The sequence below is a fragment of the Syngnathus leptorhynchus genome, chromosome 15, assembly GCF_054491065.1.
Source record: "Syngnathus leptorhynchus isolate UIUO chromosome 15, UIUO_Slep, whole genome shotgun sequence".
NCBI lineage: Eukaryota > Metazoa > Chordata > Actinopteri > Syngnathiformes > Syngnathidae > Syngnathus > Syngnathus leptorhynchus.
This window is the reverse complement of record NC_141209.1, coordinates 3,063,004-3,087,167: the sequence shown is the minus strand read 5'-3', so window position 1 is coordinate 3,087,167 and position 24,164 is coordinate 3,063,004. Positions and strand designations below refer to the sequence as shown.

At 48.0% G+C, this 24,164-nt stretch overlaps 1 protein-coding gene across 6 annotated transcripts; it reads left to right on the top strand.

The window, feature by feature from the left end:
- Nucleotides 1-248: 248 nt before the first annotated feature.
- pcnt (pericentrin) lies at nucleotides 249-23,929 on the top strand. Of its 6 annotated transcripts, none has more exons than XM_085931584.1 (63): nucleotides 249-463; nucleotides 1,132-1,161; nucleotides 2,456-2,632; nucleotides 3,256-3,384; nucleotides 3,462-3,611; nucleotides 3,679-4,367; nucleotides 4,453-4,764; nucleotides 4,854-5,181; nucleotides 5,268-5,663; nucleotides 5,732-5,950; nucleotides 6,050-6,145; nucleotides 6,324-6,467; nucleotides 6,545-6,722; nucleotides 6,826-6,893; nucleotides 6,973-7,045; nucleotides 7,166-7,263; nucleotides 7,414-7,525; nucleotides 7,623-7,749; nucleotides 7,821-7,940; nucleotides 8,014-8,080; nucleotides 8,307-8,390; nucleotides 8,467-8,578; nucleotides 8,657-8,697; nucleotides 8,766-8,897; nucleotides 8,961-9,150; nucleotides 9,220-9,337; nucleotides 9,427-9,880; nucleotides 9,964-10,161; nucleotides 10,459-10,530; nucleotides 10,671-10,775; nucleotides 10,851-11,003; nucleotides 11,681-11,812; nucleotides 12,521-12,681; nucleotides 12,817-12,989; nucleotides 13,091-13,275; nucleotides 13,631-13,793; nucleotides 13,859-14,101; nucleotides 14,480-14,712; nucleotides 14,804-14,911; nucleotides 15,128-15,148; nucleotides 15,631-15,867; nucleotides 15,948-16,121; nucleotides 16,210-16,362; nucleotides 16,440-16,616; nucleotides 16,709-17,641; nucleotides 18,158-18,328; nucleotides 18,413-18,599; nucleotides 18,671-18,996; nucleotides 19,077-19,179; nucleotides 19,266-19,438; nucleotides 19,585-19,851; nucleotides 19,925-20,064; nucleotides 20,155-20,284; nucleotides 20,362-21,066; nucleotides 21,152-21,334; nucleotides 21,426-21,638; nucleotides 21,866-22,089; nucleotides 22,165-22,244; nucleotides 22,327-22,450; nucleotides 22,528-22,640; nucleotides 22,945-23,080; nucleotides 23,192-23,358; nucleotides 23,541-23,929. In XM_085931584.1, the coding sequence occupies exons 1-63, from the start codon at nucleotides 416-418 to the stop codon at nucleotides 23,582-23,584; spliced, it is 11,799 nt and encodes a 3,932-aa protein (XP_085787710.1). In that variant the 5' UTR covers nucleotides 249-415; the 3' UTR covers nucleotides 23,585-23,929. The 6 variants fall into 6 exon arrangements, with proteins under 6 accessions (XP_085787710.1, XP_085787708.1, XP_085787712.1 ...); XM_085931582.1 differs by having other exon boundaries at nucleotides 6,545-6,746; XM_085931586.1 differs by lacking the exon at nucleotides 1,132-1,161 and having other exon boundaries at nucleotides 6,545-6,746.
- The last annotated feature ends 235 nt before the right edge of the window (nucleotides 23,930-24,164 follow it).

Genomic DNA, 24,164 nt, shown 5'->3' with positions numbered 1-24,164 from the left:
ACCTTATACGTTCTCTTTTGAGCATGTTGTAATAACATTACATTGTTCTGTCCTGATTGGCTCTCGGGGCAAAATAGTCAAAAAGGGAACATCAGGCCGCGATTTGATTGGTCATCAAGTTTCCACATTGCCTTGGCGTCCCCACCAGTAGGCGGTTTCTTTTCTCGGTTGTGATATATTTACCGACAATCTCATTGGACGAAGACGCGGGACGCGACGATTTTGATTGGCTCTTTTGCTTAGAAAACACAAATTTACTTCGCGGCCATATTGAATGGCGTTTGACAGTTTTGCGTCTCAAGGAAGCTTGAAGATTTCTTAATGTTAACTTATGCTCAGAAAAAATAAAAGTTGTGCTTTTCAGTCAACTCGGGACGTTTGTCCTACATTTTAAGACTTTCGCCATAGCCAGGAAATGGACGAAGATGAACGCCAGAGGAAACTAGAAGCGGGAAGAGCTAAGGTTGGTGGCTGGGCTAATAGTGCGCGCACGCTAGTGTTTGGATGCTAGCACGTTAGCCAACTCTTTTGTCACAGATTTATATTGCTCACTGCTTGGCTACTCTGAATTCACACCATTTTGCCAACTATCCACCATTAAATGTCTCACCTTTTCCTGGCAACGTGTGAGAGGCAATGATACAATTTCGACGTAAACTCATTTGGCGCGCTTAAAACGCGGGTTAGTGCAATCGTGATAACAATAACACCCAACTTTTCAAATCGGCGCAGTTCTTTTGCATTTAGCAAATAAAGGTTGCAGGCATCGGAATCATCACTTTTTGTTACACATATCAAGAAGGAATGTAGATAAACAGTTCTTTCTACTGCATTACGTAGAAGCAGGTAGCCAAATAATAATAAAACATTAATAACTGCTCTTGTGGAATAGAATATACCAACAGTTACTGGGGGTCAACATGTTGGGGCCACAACATCAAACCACTGTCGCACTTTTGCCTTTATGGTTTTGGGTCGCAAAAATGTGATCTTTAAATGAATATAGGATGACTGAAGGATAACTCAGAATTTTTGTATGGTGACCACAGTAGGTTTGACCCTTTATAACAGCTCCATGCTGCTTTTTAAGTACAATACATATTTCATCTTGGATATTCTCTATCCATGCAGAACTCCTCAAACATGCCACGAAAGCAGTCGGTAAGTAAGGACGGAAATTAGATGACATAACTTTGTATTGTTCTTTTGGATTCAAGACTCTTGTGGGTGCTCTGCCTTTCCCCGCTGAAACATGTCAATCTCATGAATGGTGTTTCTAGTCATTGGTGTCGTTTCAATTGATTTGCAATTTTCAAAATTTCAATTCCATTTGCACACACTGTTTTCAGTGTAATCTCAACAGGCTTCTCGGGCTTTGGTTTTGTTGATGACAAAGTTGCAGCTTGACACTTTTCCTCAACTGCTGTTTAGTCACATGCAAGTGGCTTTGGGCTATATTTCAGCATTTCTATGACAGTCACTGTAATTATTTGTGCTACGTTCAAGCAGAGGCGGTTAATAAGATTCTTGAAAATGCTATTTTCAGATTTTAAAAAAAATCTAACACTCTCAATTTACATCTTCACCCTGTAGCTGTCAACAACAACACAAACAAAAGTGCAGAATTAAAATCATTGAGAGGCTTGGCTTATAAATGGACTTTTCTTTTGCTTTGATTCGTGGCACTAAACCACAATTACATTTGCTGAGCCTGAGTTACTGTATGTGACATGACGGCAGTAGTAACAAGGCGCTGAACCCAACATGCGCATGCGTGTGACTCCTCGCATAGAGCAACAAGTAGCTCTCCCAAGGCCATGTCGTCTTGAATCGAATCGAACGCTCTGTTGGACACACACACACACACACACACACACACACACACACACACACACACACACACACACACACACACACACACACACACACGCTCTGCTTTGTCTCCTCCTCTCCGTATGAATAGTCCCGATGCGCCGCCCTGTTTTCCTCCGTCTAGACTCATACCATCCCTTATTCAGAGTTTGCGCGTCCCTCGGCTCAGTGCGCTGCTCACATTATGATGAAGGAGTGGCAGGAGAATCTGCCGCCGGGCATCTATGAAAACGGTGGTCACGAGGGGCTTCACAATCTGAACGACTCTAGTCTGATTTAAGCTGCTTAAAAAGACGGGACAGAGAGAAGCATCATCAAGTGGATGGTACATGTTTACAAATGAACAGGGTCTGATTTTGCACGGGTGGCCTCCTCGAAGCTCAACTTTGGAATTTCTTCTACTTTTTATTGTACCAAATTGATTCACCAGAATGGGGATGATCAACGGTGCACACTTTTTGTGACTCTTAGTCTTTTTCTTGACTCTTTTTTTTTTTTTTTAAGTCCACATGCTACTGATGTGGTGGTGCTCAGCGGTGCTGACCTACGTGTCCGTCTACCTCTCGCTGTCTTTCCTGCGTAGCTTGCTAGCTTCCGACAAAAGCGGGCGAAGAGCAACGGTGAGGGGGCGGCGAAAAAGGCGTCGAAGAGGACGGGCCCGCCTGTCGCGCAGGATGACGGTGCGACGCAAGACTCCCACATAGTGCTGCCGGCGCCGCCAGCAAATCACAACGAGCCGGATGGAAACTCCGTACACGAGGTACGCTTCCAACTGCAGCATCGTCCGAGTCGAACTGACTGGGTAGACACCACGTGGGAAAAATCGTAAACTTGGGTACTTTTAAAGCACATGGTGAACTTTGACCCTATTACGAGCCAGCCCACAGCCTCGCTCAGGTTGCACCAAAGTTGAGGTTTAAATCTAAAGGTTGAGCTTGTGTCTTATTTTATAATAATTTTTTTTATTTCACTTTTCAACCACATTTTCCATAAATCGTCGTCATTACTATGTATGAAGCAGTGCTATTTTTCGAAACACTCCATTATCCCAATTTGCCTTTGTGGTGGATGACGACTTGATGGCTCAAACGTGCGCAGTGTGTTTCGGCGTGATTTGTATTCTCGTCGCTCGCTTTAACGAGTAACCCGGTAACCCTCCTCTCCGCCTAGCTCTGCGAACATATATTACAGAAATGGGTCACTAACCATCATGTTGCCTGCGAGCCGTGTTGTCATAGCAACCTGGCCCGGATTAACTGACATTTACAGACCCTTTCCCCCCCCTTCCTTTTCAACACAACAAGCAAATGTGTTTTGTATGAGTTTAAATGTAGATGTGCAAAGCAATGTTTGAACTTTGATCTACAACGTCCATGTCCGTAGGATACACCGAAGCTTCACGAGGTCCACCGACAGAAGGACGAGCTTCTCAGCACGGAGGCGAACATTTCACCCGTCGGTGAACTGAGAGACGACGAGCTGCTTGCGCTCACCAGTCAAGAACAGTTGCAGGTACGCACCATGAAGGCTCTGCTCTGCGTTGGTCACACCGGGTTCCAAATTCAACATTATTTTGTTCGCCTTTGCAGCAGTTAAAGCAGGCCGTGGAAGAGCGCAATGAAATCATCGACAAGCTCAGCTCTAAACTGCAGGAGGCGCTGGCCAGTCGAGACGAGGTCCAGCTGGAGGTGCAGTCCCTCGCCGGCCAGATCCAGGACCTACAGAAACAGCTCCAACAGGTCTGGATGGGGAAGACGGTTTAGAACTGGAAACTAAACTTAAATCGGTAATTATTCTGTGACGCAGACCAGCGTGGGCTTTCAACGCCTTAAAAATCAGCCCGGAGCAGACGTCTGTGATGCGGCTAAGCAGCAATGGATGCTCACCTCACAAAACGAGGACCACAGCGCGGAAGATGCGTCGAGTGAGCGGTCGGGAAGCGGCGCCCGAACCGGCGTCGAGGGCTTCGGCACCGACAGCGAGACGGAGACAGACAACGTCCTGTCCGAGCTGAGGGCTAAGCTACAAGAGGAGAAGGACAACTGCCTACGCCTGTGTTCCGAGCTGGAAAAAGAGAAGGAGAATCACCAACACGTGCTCAGCCAGCTGAGCGAAGTCCAGACTCACTACCTCGAGGAGAAGGAGGTGTTCACCCGCCGCCTCCAAAACGTTGAGGACGAACGACTGAAACAGGAGGAAGCTGTGAGGAAGTTGAAAGAGGAGCACAGAGAAGAACTGGAGAGGATCAACCGGCTGTTGGAGGAAAGCGCCAAAGAAGTCACGGGACTGAAAGCTTCCAAGAACCTCCAGAATCAGGCCAAAGCTGGTTTTAGTTATGCCGAAGTCGCCGGCAAAAGCAACGGCGAAATTGGACCGGTTGAGGGCAGCTTGAATGTGTCGTCTTCTGGGGACATTCTGATGGAACGCTACTTTGCATCGTCTTCACAGGTTCATGTCGGGCCTTGCAGTCAGCTGGACATCTCTTCAGACCAAAGGTTTGATCACTTTTGTTTTCTTGTGCTTTTGCTGTGTCAACCTCACCATTTTTGTTTTCTATAAAATTGCACCTCCCCTTTACAGCTTTGAGCTGAACAGTGACATTTTCTGCGAGCGGCCTCTGCTGTCCATCTCCAACTGCGCTCCCAAAGAGGACTCTGACGTTCACGACGACTCCCCCTTCGTTCGTGCGTCTGAAAGTTCAAACGCCTTATGGCTCAACGACTCAGTTTTTGAGCCAGCGGAGACGAGCGGCGAGACGGACCTCACTAAAGAACTGCTGAATCAGCAGTGCAGGGAGCTGCGTCAGGAGCTGTCCACGAAGGACCGTGAACTAAACGTGATGCGAGATGAAGTGTGCAAGACTGCAGAGGAGGTGGAGGAGGTTAGGAACAGGTACAGACTCAAGTTATCAACTATTAATTTTTCTTTTTTTCTTTTCTGCCATTTGGAGCAAGCGCACAGCTAACGCCATCTTTGTCCAGGTGGGCTCAAGCTACGGAGGAGCTCATGGAAGCCCTCCGAGAGCTCGAGGAAGAGAAGGAGCGAAGGATTTGCGCCGAGGAGGAATTGAACCTGAGAAGTCTCAAACAAGATGGCCTTAAGAACAACCCAGCTGCCTTATCGGAGGAAACGTCCCCGCTGGTCTCTTCGGTAGAGGAGGATGAACCGTCTCAGAAGCTAAATGAGGAGGACGAGACGCTGTTCCTGTTGCAGCAAAACCAGCAGGAGATGCTGGAAGCTTCTCTACAGAAGATTAAGCAGACTGCTGATGGTACTTTACATGCTGACAACCGTCTGCAAACACTGCAGGTACCTCTGAAAAAAAGATTTAGATGAAGATAACATGATTGCTGCTGAAATGATGCAAATAACTGTTCCCTTTTTCCACCTCCAAGGAAAATTATAACAAAGTTATATCGGAGCTGGAAGAGACAAAAAGAATGTATCAAGCCACATCTGCTCTGCTGGATGAAAGAACCTCAGCGATGGACTTAACAGCGGAGGAGCTCCAAAGCACACGTGCCCACCTACTAGATGTCCAAATGGAGGTCAAAAACCTGCAGGTAGAACTGGAGAAGAAGTGTAGCAATTTGCAAAGTGCTGAGAAGCGCAGGAGTGAACTGGAAGCTGAGATTGTCAACCTGGAGGAGGTCCAAGCTCTGGCAAAGCAGGAGAAAGGCACAGACCACAGCAAAGAAGAGGAGATGGTTGAACAGATGAAAAAGATGGAACAGGTTCTCATGGAAGAACTCGAACACTTTGAGAACTTGCTGCAAGTCAAGGATGCAGAGGTGAGTCATACACCAATCAAAAAAAAAAAAAAAAACGCCAAATTTATCCCCCCACCTCCTTTCTACAGTTTTCTGAAGAGAGAGAGAAATGGGAGGACGAGAGACGGGAGAAGGACAAAGAAGTTCAGGATGTGAGGGAAATCCTTGAGGAGCTCAGAAAGGAGCGGGAGGACGAGGTGAAGGATTTGATAGAGCGGCAAGTCTTGGCTGTGGAGGAGGCCACGGAGAGGCTTCGGGTGTCCCACCAGCAAGAGATGGCAAACCTGCTGGAACAACATCAACAAGAGGTACGACCAATGTTGTTAAGGAGATTTTGTTTTCGACTTTGTAATGTTCAAAAACCTATATATAGATATATTTTTCCCCTCCTCCTGCTTAACTGCTAGATGTCAGAGTTGAACAGCCGCATGGAAAGTGAGCTACTGGCGCAGAAAGCGGCCATGGAGCATGAGCAGAAGCGACAGATCACCCTCATTAAGCAGGTAGTCAAATTGAGTTGAATGCTGCGCTAGGCAAAGAATGCTCATACTTTCATTCTGCCTACTCTGCATTTATTTTAGAACTTTATTTATTAGAAATAATCAAATTAAATAAAACTAATCAAATTAAAAACATTTAAAAGCTCTTTTGCACGACCATCTTCAACACTTCTCGATGCAGGTGACGGAACGCGAGCACGAGCGGACAGTGTCGGAGCTGAAGGAGAAATACGATGAGGAGCTCAGTCGGTTGAAGACGCAAGTTTCATTGGAGGTGACGGAGAGTCTGGAGGCTGCACACCAAGTTGAAATAGAACAGGAACGGGTAAAGAAGTGAAACTTTTTTTTTTGCACGACGTGTTTGTCATCACCTCATTGTTGTCTTTTTTTTCCTTTGCCAAGGCCAAGAAAAGCCGTGAGCTGGAAGCCTTGCGCCTGAGTTTGACGCACCACCAGTCGTCCCAGCTCGTGGTCTCCGAGGAGACGGCTCTCGCAAAGCTTCAAGCGTCCCTCCGGGACCAGCACCAGTTGGAACTGGACCGCATCAGAGAGCAGAATGAAGCACAGCGGCGACGACTGAGTGAGTTGCATCAGCGTGACCTGGGTGAGTGGCTGTGTGCAGACAGTTTCATTTATTTTTACTTTAAATCAATTCTTTCATAAGTGTTTTGTTTTTTTCTCAGCGGATTTAAAGCAGCAGTTTGCTGACGAGAAAGGTTCCATGGAGGAGAAGCAGACCAAAGAGATAAATGTAAGTCCAAAAGACTTCAGTGTATGTGTTTTTCCATATTTATCCATTTAGAAAATTCAATTTTCTGTTCTTCTCGCAGGTTCTCAAGTCAGAACTTTTTGAAACGCAGGCCTCCCTCGCCCACACCAGCCAAGCTCTAATCGAAGCCAAGGGTAGATGCAATTGTTTTAAATTTCTCTGAAAAACATATGAATAAGTCATGTCACATCATGTCCTATTCTGAATGCATTTCTGAATATTTCAACGTATTTTTTTTTCTAAATGGCTCTCAGGTTCTCTGGAGGAGTTGATGTCCAGCCACAATGTGTTGCTTCAGGAAAGAGAGCAGCAAGTGCGCTACCTAGAGGAGATGCAGCAGCTGCAGCAAGAGGTGTGACCATCAGACCAAATCTGAGCATTTGATTTTTTACCTTCCTTTTAATTCTAATCAGTCAGATTATCCTTAGCTATTATTCCTCTGGTGTCGGATTTTCTCGTGCTAGTCGGCTGGGCCACTCATGTTTTGGGCTCTGTCGAGCAGGTGACGCAGCTGCAGGAGGAGAAAGATCTGCTGAAGAAGAGCTCACAGCAGGAAGCCAGTCAATTGTGGACTCAGCTGGAGAGCATGAGAGCCAGCCGTCTAGAGCTCGGAGGTGAGATTTACAAATGCGCCGATGAAATGCGACATCACAAACCTGAAAATGGTTTTTGCTCCAAGCATCGACCTTTTTTGGTTTTTTCTCATCTCAGAGCTGAAGGAGCAGCTGCTGGCTCGCTCGTCCCGCGTGGACGACATCGAGCGCCTCAAAGCCGAATTCAACCAACAAAAGCGTGAAATCAAAGAGCAGAATGAGACCGAGCTGGAAAGCCTGAGGAGGTATCCACAAAAACGAATATTTCATGGCAGTGGTAGGTTATCACAACTGTGCTCCTCACCCCTACGTTCAGGTATTTTGAGCAGCGGTTGCGAGTGTCTGAGGAGGGCTACCGCGAGGAAATTGCTCTGCTCCAGCTGAAACTGGTGGAAAGTGCTTTGGAAGAGTCTGTGCTCAAAACCACGAGCTCCAGGTAAACCAGCAAAGCCACCTTGAATGAATCTCCTAAAATACTCACATTCAAATATTTGTCTCATTACCTTCAGCTTCATATCTCAAGATGAAACAGACCACGTGCAATGTGACACCGGCTTTGAAGTGGACAAACAAAAGGTGAGGCAACTCAAATTGCAGTGGAACTCAGAATGCAATGTAGAATGTGAGTATGATGCCTCCAAGTGGAGAAATAAATACCTGCACCTCACATGCACATTTATTATTGTATTGTACTCAATTTGGTGTTTTTTCAAGTTAAAAAAATAAATAAATTGAGCATCTGCCATGGTGCTGTAAAAAGTCTTTGAATGCATAGAAATTGTCTCAATGTTGTCATATCCAGAAAACGTTTGACACTCAACTGGACGACAAACATAAAATGGACCTCAGTGACCTACAATCATCCTTTAAGGAAGAACTGCACCAGGTAAGTCACGTCTTTTCCATCTTTCACGCTTAACCCGCCCCACAGGAAAATCTGACTTTTCTGCGTACTCGTTTAGGTGCGTTCAGATCTCGCCGAACGCTACTACAGCGAGCTGCAGGAGATGAAGACTCGCCATTCGCTGGAGCTGGAGCAGCTCCGAGCCAAACTTTCTGACCGTCACTTACAAGGTGCTTTTTCTTTTTTATCTCCAAATATTCATGTAGCAGTTGGGAGGCCAAAATTCACCCATAACTCGTCTCTTGCAGAGATCACTCGTGTCCACATGGAGCTGGCGAGACAAGTCGAGGTGAGAGGATCAAAACTCAACATGTATCAAACGGCCGCCGTTTGACACGACGGGCTCATTTCAATCAGGTGGAGGTTGAACTTCGTTTATGGTGCTGCTTTGAGGAGCTGCACACCAATTTGACCTTCATCCACACTTTGGAGAACACGCTGGCCGACGTGAACAAACGCAACGACGAGTTGCATCAGATGAATGAAAAGGTACGAGGACAACTCTGAACATTCACCGATCATACGGAAGCTAAATTGAAGTGTCTGCCGCAGCTGAAAAGGGATCTCGATAAGGAGCGTGTCAGCCTCAAAGAAGCTCTGGCGCAACAAGGCCAGGAGGAAATGAAGAGGATGAGACACCTGCACCAAGAAGAACTGGCTGCCATCCAGACTGAGATGGGAGAGAAGAAGATCCGCTTGGAAAAAGCGCTCTCAGAGAAGGAAAGGTCCACGAAGAGCGAGTGTAAGATTACTCGGCGCTGCTTACAGTGACGTGATGTTGGGTTCGTAATTTCGCCGCTTGTACCCGTAGGCCCTCAGATTCTTGTGGAGCTCCAACATGAGAAGAACAGCGCGGCAAAGGAAATGAAAGAGCTGACGCTTCTTCTCCAGCAGCAGGCGGAGGAGCGACTGAAGCAAGCCCAGGACCGGTGAGAAACATTTTAGCATTTATTACGATAATATTGCTTGATCAATTTGGCCCAGGCCCTAAAATGAAATTTGATTGAATTAAATTCAGATTTGAGGAAGAAAAAGTGGCGTTGGAGCGATGTTTGGCCCAGAAAAATGAAATCTCTATGGCGGAGCTGCGCGACAAACATCACGCCAAGTTGGGACAGGAGCGAGCGACCCTCGCAGACAAACACTCCAAAGAGACAGAGACTCTCCACGCCAAACACAAAGAGCAAGTGGACTCGCTCAGCGCCAGGCACGGGGAGCAGCTCGCCGCCGTCATTTCCCAACTGCAGTCAGACCACAAAGCCCAGCTTGTTGCTTTGGAAGCAGCGCTCAATTCCAAGCGCAAGGAGGACCTGGAAGCCCTCGAGGTCATGTTTCAAGAAACCGGTCGGGCTCAGTTGGAGGCTCGAGAAGCCGAGCTGGCTCGGAAACACCAGGAAGAGACGGATGAAATGGAGAAGAGGATGCTCAGTAACATGGATACCCTGGAAGCAACGTACCTTAAGGAAGTACACGTAAGAGCACACACAGTTGTAGGACCTCAGATGGGGGGAAAAAAAATCCCAAATGCGTTCTAATCCTTTTATGGGAACATCAGGCACTGCGTGATGAAATGGTGCAACTGGAGCAGAGGCATCTTCAGGAGCTCACCGGTCAAAAGTCGGAGCACCACCGCGAGATGGAGCGTCACGTCGCCGAGCAGGAGGCTCTCAGAGAGCAGTTGCGAAAGGAGCTGGCTCAGATGCACGTGGACAAGTTCAGGGCTATGGCGGCCGAGCTTAGCCACGCTCACCAGGTGAACAAGCAGCCTAAACGTAATGAATTTGATGAGAATCGTGAAATATTACAATAATGCAATCGCTATTTGCAATAATGCAATCGCTATTTTTCAGAAATATTACTTACTGTGAATTTCATTTTTTCCCCGACTTTTTTAAAATAAGCAATGACTTTTCAGCTCAATAAATAAATATAAAATAAATGTTTTGTAGCTTTATCCTGTTGACAATTTTTCATGTAATATTCAATCAGAATCAGTCTTTCTATTTTTCTTATAATAGATTTAATAGAAGTTTGCTCGCCCCTTTTACAGACTGAACTGTCGGCTCAAAAAGAGTCCTTGGACACTGAACACTGCAAAGCTCTGACCAGTCTGAAGACGCAGGTATGATCATCCAGTCATCCTAGCAAATATTAATATATCAATCACATAGTTATCAACATGCAGAAATATCATTGTCTTATCCTAAAAGTGCTTCTGGATGTTCTCTAGACTTTATACTGAACAGCAAATTATTTTGTCAGGTTCTGGAACTTGAGGAGCAACACAGCATTGCCCTTGAGGAGGTCACGCAGGCATACGCCGCCGAGAAAGAACAACTTCTTCAACAGCACCAACTCCAGCTTCAGGTGAGTTCTACTCACACTAGCCCATTAGAGAAGAGGCTTTGACATTTCTGTGAAACCATTGTTGCCCCGTCACAGGAGCTTAAAGGGGCATCGGCACGGGAACTGGAGGCATGTCGTCGGGAGCTCGAAGAGTCGTCGTCGAGGCAACGGCAGCACATCCTGGAGGAGGCGGAGATCCACAAAATCCAATCCAGGGAGAGGTTGCAAAACGAGATTCAGCACATGAAGGTAAAACCTGGTTTGGGTGACTTGTTGCTTGCAATGGCTGTGATTCTAGACAATAGAGGGCGTCATGAAGGTCCTCAACTCACTCCAATAGTTTGATCAGAAAAACAGCAAATCTCTTTTTTTTTTTTTTTCTTTAAATGAGGATTGGCTAAAAAAGAATCCACAATTGCCAAAAGGGAAAAAATGAGGGAGACATTGTGTACGTCTAATAGTCTCTCTATCTAACCAACCGTGTTCGTTTGGGCCAACATTATGTAATCTCTGGATTATTTCATGCTCTCGTGTGTTTGCTACATTGCTCCTCTAATCTCCAGATGCACTAGTTCATCTGAAGGTTTAGTGTTTTTTTTTTCCTCCCCGCTATTAGACTCTTTCCTAGTTGAGCTTTATTCAAACCCGGTTTCCGTTTAATCCCGTCATCCTATACGAGAGGCGGCACACTTGTCCGTCAGTCTGCATGTGCTTCGATACATGTGTGTTTTTTTGCATCGCTGTCATCTGAACAGTTGCTAAGGGGGATGGATGTAAGCTTTTTATCCGCTGATGCGCAAGGTTTGTAGGACGAATGCAATATTTTTTTTCCGCTCATTTCGCTCGCAGCCAACGAACGACAACAAGCAAAGGCCATCGGCATTCTTTTCTTACCCCCTACTTCATGCATTACTATTTCTTTCAAGGCTGAGAAGGAGGCGGAGCTTGAGGACCTTCGTCGGGCATTGGCGGAACAGGAAGAGAAGGAGCGCAACTACACCGGCAAAATGAGTCAGCTCACCGCAAAACTGCAGCAGCTTGACGCTGTGGTGGCCCAGGTACTCTTCACACGCACACTCATGGAAGTCAGCTTTAATTATCGGGGGCAAATATTTTCAGAGCAGAAAGAACGTTTTTTTTTTTTTATTTTCATTCTTTTACCTTTTTATTATTATTATTTTTTTGGGGCGGTCGACGGATACTCATTATTATCGGTGGAAAGAAGGTGTCGCTAATTCACAAAGTTAACACGATTAGGGAACACACCTGAGTATAAGTCACAGTGCCTGTCAAACTATAAAAAAGAAAATACAGCGTGAAACAAATATTTAGCTTGAGCTCTGTATTTGTGCTGCAAATGGCAAGTGAGTGTTTGCATACCCTTCTGTTGTTGTCATAGCACCTGGTACTTGGTTGTTTGATGGTAAGATATTAACATGTGCACTCAAGCGTCTCGATCACGAGGTCAGCAAAGAGCAGCTTGAGAGCGGGGCCGCGAGTGTTCTGTTGCCCGGGTGACTCCATTGTTTGGCTGATGCAGGTGGCTGCGTGAAGCGTTTTTAATGGGAAGTAGGAGGGGGAGGGAAGTTCTGTTGGTTGTGGTGCTGGCGGATAGGGAAGTAAACAAGGTAAGAGAAATCTAATGAGCGAATCCTGAAGTTGGACAAACTTTTTTTTTTTTTTAAAGGCAGAATGCACTCGATGTGGATTTTTAAAAGTTGAGTAATCGTATAGCATTGACAAGTAAGCTCATTCTTTCTTCCCAGTTGCAAGCGGAGATCGGCTGCCTGCGGGGAGAGTTGGAAGGCAAGCGCGCCGAGATGGAGACGCTGGACACTCTCCTCCAAAGACGGGAACGTGAGAGTCAAGAGGGAGGCAACCTTCTCAAAATGCTCACCCATGACTTGCAGACTGCCAAAGAGGAGAGGTTTGTATTGTCTTCTCTGATTTCCCTTCTGAGTTCTCTGATTTTATTTTATTTTATTTTTTTTAAATGTTGGGGGAAAAAAATTCCGCTTTTGTGTGGCAGTCATTTTTTCCTCCCTTCATTTTTCTCATGTAGACGTGAACTGCACCTTGCCAACGACAAGCTGAAGAAGGCGCTGATTGAAATGCTTCGTAGTACCGTTGCTACTGAAGAGCTGATTGGCAAAAAGATTAACACCCGAAGCAACATGCCGGGGGAAGTCGCCCACCAGAGGAGCCCATTAGGGAATAGTGAAGCACAAGAATCAGGTCAGTCTTTTTTTTTTTTTTTTCGCCCCAGCATGTGGACTTGACAGCAAGCAGTTCAGCGGATTTGACTAATCAGTTAACACTCTCGTTTCTTTGAAAAGGCATTCTGGTTGCGGATGAGTCTCAAGCCGAGGAGTTGGAGTTGACACACCAACTCTGCGAGAGTCTGCTGGTTTCGGACACGCACATTAATCCTGGAGGAGAGGAAGCGGCCATGAATGCCTCCAACCGACTACGCCATACAGTCGATATGCTCCTGGAGCTGCTCAACCAGGCCAATACACAGGTACTGTACACTTTGTTTGATTTTCTAAGATTCCAGATAGAAATTTAATTTAGAACCTGCTAACAGATTGTGTGTACCGTGTAAAGTGATGGATTTTTTTTTTTACTTGTGCTGTGTAGTGGCAAAAGTATTTTTAAGATTTCTACTGACAAAATTACAACTATAGTCTGCTAGCTTAATGCTAATGCCAGATAGCATCCATGCTGTAAGCCTTTTACTATAAGATATATATTAACAATCGTAATGGTTTATTCTTTAGCCTCTGTGAATAACGACTAATATTAGTGCTGCACTGATGAGCTCCCACGGTTGACAAATACTACTAACCCAGATTCAATCCTTCCCCTATCTGCAGCTGGAGCAGACACATAACGTCCACTTGTCTCTGGAGGAGAGGTTCGCCCAAAGCCAGGAGGATTCGGCCCAACTCCTCGAGCAGCACAATCTCTTGTTGATGCAGGTTGAGCAGGAAGTGAAGTTGAAGAGTCAACTGGAGCTGGAACTCCACAAGGCTGAGGGTGAGCTTTAGAAGCACTGGCCTGCCTAGCTTTTAAAATAATACACTCACCCATGATACACGCAGGGCTCCTGGAGGGTTATGTGGCCGACAAGGCGGCTCTGGAGGAAGCCTTGCTGCAGAAGGAAGCGCAGGAGGAGCGCTTAGCGGAGGAGCTGGAGGACCTCCGAAGGAAAACTCACCAGACGGAGGGCTTCTGCGCCGAGCTGGAAAACCTGCGAGCCAAACACCAGGAGCTGAGCGAGGAGCACGCCGCAATCTTGCGGCAGAAGGAGCATCTCTCTGCCGACCTCGGGGAGAGGGAAAAAGGTAGCTCGAGCGACAAACCGGAAAAATCTTCAAATGTCCTGCTTAGTGAGCAAGCTTACGTAACGGGCGCGCTCAGATGTGTCTTCTCTCCTCCAGGCCGTTGGTTCAATTTAGATCCCGCTGCCGGTTTGTGGGTCAGAGTATGTTTGCGATGAGGAGGTGGGGAGGATGTGTGCTGTGTTGTTTTTTTTTGTCTGCTTTCATAACTCCATCATTGCCAGTACGCCTGTTTGTGGCAGAGGCTCTTGAAGTGTAGTGTTCTTTTTTTCCCCCCCGTTTTAATTTATGGGAAAAAAAATCCATGGAAAGATTAAGCTGGGGAAATTTGGATATTTTGGGAAACCTACTCGACTGGTTCACCTTCTTCCACTCCCAAAGGTCTGCTGGCAGAGACGGAGCGCTTGACCCGGGAGCGTCTGGACCTACAGCGGCAGGCCGAGAAGAACCACAGCTCTCTGTCACAGCGCCTGCGAACTCTGGAGAGGGAGCTGGAGGAACAGGAGACCAAGGGCCAGGAGAAGGAATTGCACCACAAGAACCGCGCCGAAGACCTCGACCAGCAGGTGCAAGCGCTGGAGAAACAACTCAAGCACAATCGGCAGTTCATTGAGGTAAAGGGAGAAATATTTCTCTCGTAATTTCTGTTTCCATGCTTGCGTGTTTTCATGGAAGTAGACCAGGATTTAATTTTTGGTCAAACAGGAACAAGCCATGGAGCGTGAGCACGAGAGAGACGAGTTCCAGCAGGAGATCCGACGGCTGGAGAGTCAGCTCAGGCAGACGGCCGGCGGCGACATCAAAGGACACAAGGTGAGTTCACTCGCCCGTCTTAACAAATTTACTAAAGAACGGAAGAAGAATAAAAAAACCCCGATAGCTCCAAAATAGAATGTGCATGAAGGTGTGCGTAGTGATGGAGTTAGTTCAGGAGCTCTTAACCTCGAGCCTGTTGGTGTTTGCAAGTGTGTTGAAACAAAGCTTGACTTTTGCCATGTGTTTATTCCTGTGCTGAATGGACTGCTGTAGTTTGAGGACTTGATTCTGCAGGTATGGACTTCAACCGGAGCGTATTTCTCTCAATCTCATGCATGGTGTGCGTTGTTGCATCGTTGTCATTCCGCTTTTGTCGAGTTTTGTTTTTATTTTGTGTTTGTGTGTAGTGGCCTCCTTTCGTCGGTCATGTTGCATGCATTTGCCTTGCTCCTTGCCGAAACGCTCCTTCACGTCCATGTCGCTCCCCCCAATGAATGTCTTTGTCATTTTCTCCCAGATGTTGCTCATCCTCATATGCCTCATTTTCTTTAGTTCCAAATCATATACAGTGGAATCTCCAAAGTCAAAAGACGTACTGTGGATAAAAGATGCAATGTCTGAAAAAAGGCGATTAAATTTTGTGATTTTAAAATCATCAAGCATCGCAGAACAGGATGGAGTTTCTGACTTTGGAGTTTCCACCACAGCTCACAAATTCCATCGCTCTCGAAGCTTCCTTATCACGCCGCGTCATTCCCCCTTTGACATATTCCAAGGTGGAGAGTCTGCAAGCCATCATCAAGGACAAGCTGGAGGACCACGCCTCCTTGGCGGCAATCAACCAGCAGGCGCAGAGAGAGCTCGCCGAGCGCAACGAGGAACTCGACAAGCTGGCCGCGAGGATCCGCGAGCTGGAGCAAGCCCTGCTCAGTAGCACCGAGTGTAACAGAGCTGTCGGGCAACTGGAGCAAGAACTCCACCGGGCTAAGTTGAGGGAAGAGGAGCTTACGCAAGTAAGAGAAGCTGGCTCCTTCAACTTTTGGCTCTCAACGCTCTTGGACCTGCACCGTAAATTTCCACTCTTCCTCGTAAGGACAAGCAGGCCCTGGAACAGCAACAGTTGTCCAACAGGCTTCAGATATCAGCGCTGCAGTCCAAACTGGATGAGACGAGACACTGTTACCATGACAACACGCGAGAACCCACGCAGGAGCTCAGGGATGCTCTGGACGTGGCACAGCAAAGCCTACAGAGCAAGGAACAAGAGGTACGGCGCATTTTGTCTTGGGTTCACGCTTATGTGGATCGTGTAAGAATTTCGAGTCTTTTCACGTCTTTTTTTTCTTTTTCGGAAGGTGAACGTTCTACTGGGCCAACTGGACAGCGTGCAGGGCGACCTAAGCATCAAGGAAACAGAGCTGAAACATCTCACGCTCCAACTGGAGCGAATCACTAGCGACAACGCAGCACACGTTCATGAGCTGCAGAAGCAGATAGATGCCCTCAAGGTAGCCTCGTCTCAATCGTCATGTATTTTTACATTCTGCTCATCTAACAGGTGCCTTGTTTTTTTTTTTATTACCAGGAAAAAGTGTCTTCCCTTAGTATTCTGGCAGAGGAAAAAGAGCTACAAAGACCGCCGGACGATCCGAAAGCGGAGACCCTCTCCTCTGCTCTACTACATGAGAAGAACCAGGAGATTGACCACCTCAATAATGAGATTCAAAAGCTGGAACAGGAGCTGGAGAATACCAACAATAAGGTTCGAACGACACTCGATAAAGCCTGGTTTCTACCAAAAGGTTTGGTACAGGACATAATGACAGAAAAAATATATATTTGCTTTCTCAAAAGGATCTGGAGGTGGAGCTCCACGACCTAAGATCGCAAGTGGAGCATCTCCAGTCAGAAATTGCCAGGTTGCGCCAGGACAGGGGTGAAGAAAAGGAGCGCCTCCACGAGGTCATCAGCACGCTGCAGGCCGAGCTCTCCAGTCTCGGGCCCAACGTGTGCGAGGTGAGCGACTCGCAGGACGGCGACAGCATCAACCCATCGCCGGCCCCGAGCCCCGAACCTCGAGTCGGGCCCAGTAGCCTGAAGCAGGAACTCAGCTTGAGTCACTCGGCGTCAACTCGGCCCCTCCGCACCCGCCTGAAAGCGCTTCAGAGTCAGCTGGAGACGGCGGTGGCTGAGAAGGAGGCCCTGGAACGTTTGCTGCTAACCCAGGAGGAAGAGTACAGAGGGCACGGCGAAGAGTTTGGCAGACGGCTGACGGCGGAGAGGGAGAAAGCAGACGAGATCCGAGGGCTGCTCGCTCTCAAGGAGGCCGAGCTGGTAGGCATCGAGGAGGAGAGGAACGCTTTCAGAAAACAGGCACAGCAAGTGGACGCCGTGCAAAAAGAGAGAGACCACCTCAGCGCTCTGGTTACGCAAATTCAACAGAAGTCTCAAGACCTCGTGAGAGAAATCGAGGCTTTAAAAAACAAAGACCGGGAAATGAAGAACGACACCCTGACTCTGGAAGCACAAGTCCAGAGGCTGAGAGGCGAAGTGGCGGAGCGAGACGAGGCCGTCGCCGAGGAGCGGGCGAGGGCGGACGCGCTCGAGACTGTCGAGGCGGATCTTTTGGATGAAAGGGAGACGCTCAGGAGGAAGGAGGAGCAGCTCCAGGAGGAACTTGAAATGCTTGGACAAGAAGCCGCTGCGCTGAGGGCCCGCGTTGACGAGCTCACCGCTCAGCTTCTGGAAAAGCAGACTCGTCAAGAGGATGCCCAAAAGGAAGTGCTGGTGAGTCCATATACATCACCAAAAAAAAAAACCCAAAAAAAACAATATATAGTTTGTACTTTATGACTAAAATGGTGACTACAGGCAATTATAATATAAATATGAGCGAAAGTTGATGAGATTAGCTGTTTAAGAATATTGTTCATGTTTCCTATTGGCCAGTACGGAGTCCTTTATGGGGGGTTGGGGTCAACGGATGCCTCGCCGCTACTTAAAAAAAAAAAAAAAGGAAAAAAATGTTCTGCAGCGGGAGCACATCTGGTTGCAGTTAGTTATAGCGGAAGGCACGTCACGGCAGCGTCGCGGAGGAAGTGACATTGAAATGAGGAAACAGATAAAAGATTTGGGGGGTAGCTTTTGTTTATCAAGCTGTTCTCCTGCGTGCGGTTTTCGTTAGCCGAAAAAGCGCATTTGGATTACGTTGGACTACTTTTGTGCCGGGGATCCAGCTGAGTCCATGTCCGCGCTATAGACAAAAACAAATCCCATGTGTGTCATTGGTTGCCTCTCCACTAGACCCATGCAGAGGAGACTCTGGCTAAAGCCGATGCCGCCTTAAGGCTGAGTGAGGCGGAGCTGGCGAGACTGGTGGGAGAGCATCAGGCCCTGAGGGAAGAGTTGACCACTGTGAAACAAGACTTAAGCAACACCACTCAAAGGGCTGAAAAACTACACCAAGAAGGACAGGTAACAACCTGACTCACAAATTTTGAAAATGTTCAACCTGAAATTTCCCTTTTTTTTTTTTTTTTTTCCAAATTCCATTGTTAGAGCAAAGACCGCGCCGTAGCGGACCTGGAAAATAACAACCGGCTGCTGAAAGAGGAGCTCGAACGCATACGGGAAGACCTGAACGCACAGGAGGAGACGCTGGTCCCCCAGCAAAGCGAGCTGCAGCAAACCAGGCAGCACAGCCAACCGGACACGTTTGTTCAATACAAGAGAGACTCGTACAGGGGTGAGTCCTCGATGAACCTCCGTGGTCATTACGATTTTAGCCAATCTGACCTTCTCAAATTCACCTTTCAGATCTTTCTCAGAGGGCCTTAGAAGACGTGGTGAGACTCTATCGCGACAACACCTCCCTGAGTTCCCCGGAGGTGTTGCGGCACCTGGAGCGCTCCGAAGAGTTCTTCCAAGAACACTTTCACGTGTCCGCTCTGGGCTCTCGTCTGTCTGAGCTGAGCGGTCTGGATCAGGACTACGCTCGGGTTAATAAGTCCCCCGCGGTGGCGATGGAGCCGCCGCTCTCCAGGACCATCACCCCGGACCCGACCACACAGAGCAGCCACTCCCCTCGATCGCTCTCCGTCTCGGATAACTTCTCCATGGTGGACTCGGTCGGCGAAGACAAAGTATGCGCTCGCAACGAGATCGTGTTCAATTTTGAAGGCTTTTGTTTTAAACGGTTTCTTTGTGCATCGATCCGTTTTAGGTGTGTGATTTGGAAGGACTTGACGTAACAGCACCCCCATCGCCGCTCGGCTCCGCCTCTTCCATATCGGCACCGGAATGGGCCAGCGACGGCTACGGCAGCAGTGAGTAGTTGTGATCTCCCCCCCCCAATATCTGCAATGCCGAGAGCGGCATTAACGGAGACTTTCCTTCATCTGCCTCGATTCAGATTTGAGCTCGGAAATGGGCGCCAGGCTGCGAGTGGAGCTGGACCAGACCGAGAGGCTGGACGCACAGTTTGTCGAGTATCTCCGCTGCCGGGGCATGAACCCTACGGCTAACACCGATAGCGCTGCGGGCAGCATGAGCTACAGCGACGACCTCTTGTCTCCGGAACTTCAGGTAAAGCTTATTTAATCACTTATTAACAATTATGATGCAGCAGCTTGAATTTAATTCTGTTAGTTTTAAATTTTATTTAGTTTTACCCTTTTTTTTACATTTCTTGGGGATGACTACTCTAATATAAATATGTTTGTTTTTAACAGGCCCTGTTAAGGAAAGTGTACCAAGAAAGCTGTAGAATACTGACCTTGTCCCAGCGCCGGGCCTCGTCCTCGTTCCATCCGTCATACATGGCGGAATTCAACTCGCTCTCGCAGCTCCAGGATCAAGAGCGTCCCGCTTTACTGGGGCAAGGGGACCAGCCGTCGTCCGACGCCCCGATGGGCTGGCAGGAGGAGAAAAGGGCCCTGCAGGAGACGGTGATCGCTCTGCGTGAGCTGCTCTGTCGAATGGCACAGAGGCGTACAAATGTGAGTTTGGGAATGCGTGTGTTTGTGTCGCACGATCGGCGTTTTTGACAAATTTATTCCCCTCCGTCTCCAGAATGACACCAGAGCCGATGCTGACAAGGAGCAGCTCCAGTCGGAATCCCAAACGAGAGCAGATCTGGACGAGAGCCAGAAGCAGCTGAAATATGCACACGAGACACAGCAGGAGCAAAAGAACAAAATACAGACGCTCAGGTAAAAAAAAAAAAAAAATGTTCTTGCATTCCTAATGACAAATGCAAAACATTCTGCTGAGGTTCATCGTTGTTCATCGTGTAACCGCAGGTTGACTGTAGAAGAGTGCGAGCAGACTTTGACGAAGGAACGGGCGCTCGTCCTGGAGCTTAAGCAGCAGCTGGAACAAGAACGAGCTCTCAACGTGCGGCAAGAGAATGAGGTGGAGCAAAAATTAGAGGTAGGGACTGAACCTGCGGGGGGAAAAAAAACAGCATAGTTCCAAAACTCACCGAAAGAACCCGTGTTCTCTCCCAGGTTATGCAAGCATCCGCTGAGGAGCGGCGGTCCGAGATGCTGGCCCTCGAGGGTCTCGTGGAACAGGAGAAGGTGGCAAGCAGCAACCTGAGACGCGAGCTCCAGATCGAGCAGTCCCGCAGCGGTCTGCTGGAGAAGCGTTTGGACGACTTGCAAAAGAAGCTCGAAGACCAACGCCGGCACTCGGCAGACCAACGCGAGGAGAACGCCCGCCTGGAACGCCTCCTGAGCCAATCGGAATCCCGCCTCGTCGAAATCCGCTCCAAACTGGCTGACTCCCAAAGGACGCTGGACGAAGAGCTTGACCGCTGCTCCAAACAAATCGACAACGTGAACCGCAGATATGAAGCAGACGCTGCCCGAGACAGGAAATTCATCTCCGACTTGCGCTCACAGCTCGAGGAGGAGCGAAGGCGAGGGGAGGAACTCGCGTCCTCGGCGGACAAACTGAGAGCGGAGGTCTTGGAAAGCAGGAGGAGACTCGACAAGGAAAAGAGCCGGGAGGAAACCTTGAGGGAGCAGAAGAGAAAAGTCGACCTTTCTCTGGAGGCGCAGGTTGCGGAGCTCGCCGAACTGAAGGAGAGGATGCAACTGCTGAAGGACAAGCAGAGGGAACGTGAGGAGCAATGGGAACAGGAGCGCCAAAAGACCTGGCAGGAGGAGATGGAGAGGGAGAGACGCCAGGAGAGGACCAATAACAAACTGGTAAGTGCGCCACGGCTCGTCCATGGATTATGACACAACCGGTACACGAAAGGTTGACCTTCTTTCTGTTTTGCTCTCATGGAAGCGCGACCTGGAGTTACTCAGGCAGCAGGACAGGAAACACACGGAGGAGCTACAACGCACTTTGGCCGAGCTCCAAAAAGAGGAGCGGGACATGGCAGCTCAGAGGATGTCGGGACCGAGCGGCGAACGCTGCCGGTTGGATCACGGCGACGTCGGCGGACAGACCTCACAACACAGTCAGCGGGTACGATCGAGACAGCCGAGCATCGCTTTGGTCTTGAACGAGCACAAGTTTTATAAAGTACTCACGATGCCGTTTCCCTTACTCGCTATAGAGAGCGCCCGCTACCTCGCCCAGCCAGTTGGAGAAGATCCTGAACGAGAATGCCCAGTTGACGCGCAGCTTGACGTCTCTGGGCCAAGACAAGAGCACCCTCAAACATAAAGTCTCCTACCTGGAGCGCCAACTGCACCGTGCCGAGAAAGAGCTCGCTAAAATGGCCGCAGAGAGTGAAAACATACCGGTCAATGAAATGGCTCCCAGCAAGGTCAGTGGGTAAAACGCTCCAAGAGTGGGAGGACTGTTGTTGACATTCAATTGAAACTCATGAAAATCATATTTGAATGGATAGCTGATCTCCAATGGAGCAAATATAAAAGGTTTTGTAATTGCGTGTAGACGCCGCAAGATGGCAGCAAAGCACCCAAAACTATGAGGCTCAATATCCAACAAGGCTTGATAGATGAAACAACTTGTCAAATGTTCCTTTTCCAGGTGCAGCGTTTATACGAGCGCTACCTGCGCGCCGAGAGCTTCCGGAAAGCGCTGGTGTACCAGAAACGTTATCTTCTGCTGCTGCTCGGAGGATTCAAGGAGTGTGAGCGGGCCACCCTGTGTTTGATCACCACCATGGGGGTACAACCCTCACCGCCGACCACGTGCCGGAAGCCCCTTGGAAGGTTTCGGACGGCGGTGCGAGTGGTCATCGCCATCTCGAGGTGGGGATGGAACTGGGGAAGCATTTAGATTGCGCTAATACTCGTAGCATTGAATCTAAACATTTCTCTCGCCAGAATGAAGTTCCTGACCAGGAAGTGGCACAAAGCCATTCGACGCTTCCCTGTGTGCGCGACCGCACATGTTCACGCTCCAGGTCGGCTTTTTTGACGCACACCTTCGAAGCCACTCTGGGATTTTGTTTGTCGGCAGGGTTTCACTCTGTGCGTCCGTTTTAGGGTTGAAAGCCGAAGTTTTACGAGAGCAACAGCAGCCTCGCTTGAATCCCGAGTCCCCACCGAACAGAGATGCGGCGTCTGCTTTCGTCTCGCCCAGCAAAACGTCCTTCAGGTTGCACAACAGGTCTGCTGCCCTCACGTAGAAACTGCACCACCTGTGACATGTAGCTAGTATTTTTTAAACAAAAGGTTTTTTTGTAGGTCCTGCTCCAACTCAACTCAAGCCTCTACGTCTCAAGACCCAGAAAAATCCCTGACTGATTACATCCACCACTTGGAGAAGGTCCAGCATCGGCTGGTCGGTTCCAAGCCAGGTGAGCGTTCCTTGAAGCTCGAGGCTTGGTTTTTCTTTTTTCCATAAATGCTAATTTTATGAATATAGGGGGAGCTCAGTATTGTACATCTGGTGTTCTTCCGGTGAAGCACTGAAGTGGGGTTGTCATCTTAAAAAAACAAAAACGTGTTTTCAAATTAATTTCCCTCACCCCAAATGCTTTGTGATCTGCTAGCAGCACTTAAAGCACGCCTCCACTCACTTTAAAAGTTAAAAAACCACCCAACCCCAATGTGATCCTGGGGCTGTGTTGCCAAATGTGCCCCCTCCCCAACCTAGCGCAGCAGGCTCATTTAGTCCAGCCCAGAAACATTTGATGGACATCACAAGTGATCCAGTCCCTCAATATGATTGGCTATCGGCAGCGCTGGCTACGAGAGAACCTGAGCTGCTTGTCACCCCTTTTCCCGCACAGCCCAGGTGAGTACGAGTGGTCGATGGCTGTCGGGAGCTCCTCGGGTCACCTTCAGCATACCCCCCCCCACACACACACACACGCACACCCTTTCTCCTTGTCTCCTGTTATTTCAGTGTGTGGATCTTTGATGGCGACGCGGTGGATGAGCGCTTAGCATACCCGCCTTGCGGTTTAGAGGTCATGAGCTCCAATCTGAGCTGGAGTTTGCATGGCCTCCCATTGCCTGCGTGGGTTTACTCCGAGTACTACAGTTTGCTTCCACTTAGCGAAAATATGCATGGTAGGTTAATTGAAGACTCTAAATTGTCCTCAGTTGTGGGTGGCCCCAAATTTTTGCTCGCAACTCAAAGCAAAAGTCACGAGTTGTAACTTGAAAACGCTTCGAAAGTTGGGATAGTCAAGGCAATAATGTGTGTTATTTTTTTTCCCCTCTAAGGTAAATGTGTATTTTTGTCCGTTCAGGTCCTTCAGTTGTCCAGCACGAGCCCCAGAAATGTGACCATTGATGGATGCCGTCCGAGTCCCCAGTTTGCAGCTGTCTATGCCTTATGTCAAAGCCGTACCGTTTTTGTACATGTACATAACATGTCATTTTGTGCACAAAGTATTTTTTGTAGCTTTTCTACGATATCTGTTTTCTATGTATTGCAATTTTGATGGTCAAATGAGTTTTCCGCTCTTGTTTCAAGAATGTTTTTTTTTTTCTACTCGAATTGTACATCACCAAATGTGCTATGTCATGCGTGTTTTTGTGTGCGTGTGTGTTGAAAAGTCCTTAAGCTGTACAAATGATTGTACATTGGCCATTTTATATTGTTTGTATTGTTCTGATAATAAATATTTTAAATGTGCTTTTGGACTGGTGTTTGTTTTATTAGATATCACATCATATTTGCATATTGTCATCCTACCCGAATACTGCATTTAAACTTTTAGAATGATCAGTTCTAGTCTTTTACAAAAAAAAAATCCAAACTATTAGTTGATTCGTGCTTTTGGTTATTTTTCTGCTATTATTGACAATTACGTAATTAAACACTTGTTTCGGTTTCAGCCAATCCTCTTCTCCCGACGTCATCCAGTGAC

What these genes read in the sequence shown, in the direction of transcription:
- pcnt (XM_085931582.1), top strand. Translation starts at nt 416, where the DNA reads ATGGACGAAGATGAACGCCAGAGGAAACTAGAAGCGGGAAGAGCTAAG. An exon ending in AGCTTAGCCACGCTCACCAG is followed by an intron (nt 10,162 to 10,458) that starts GTGAACAAGCAG and finishes CCCCTTTTACAG; the next exon opens with ACTGAACTGTCGGCTCAAAA. An exon ending in AGGTGGAGCAAAAATTAGAG is followed by an intron (nt 20,285 to 20,361) that starts GTAGGGACTGAA and finishes GTTCTCTCCCAG; the next exon opens with GTTATGCAAGCATCCGCTGA.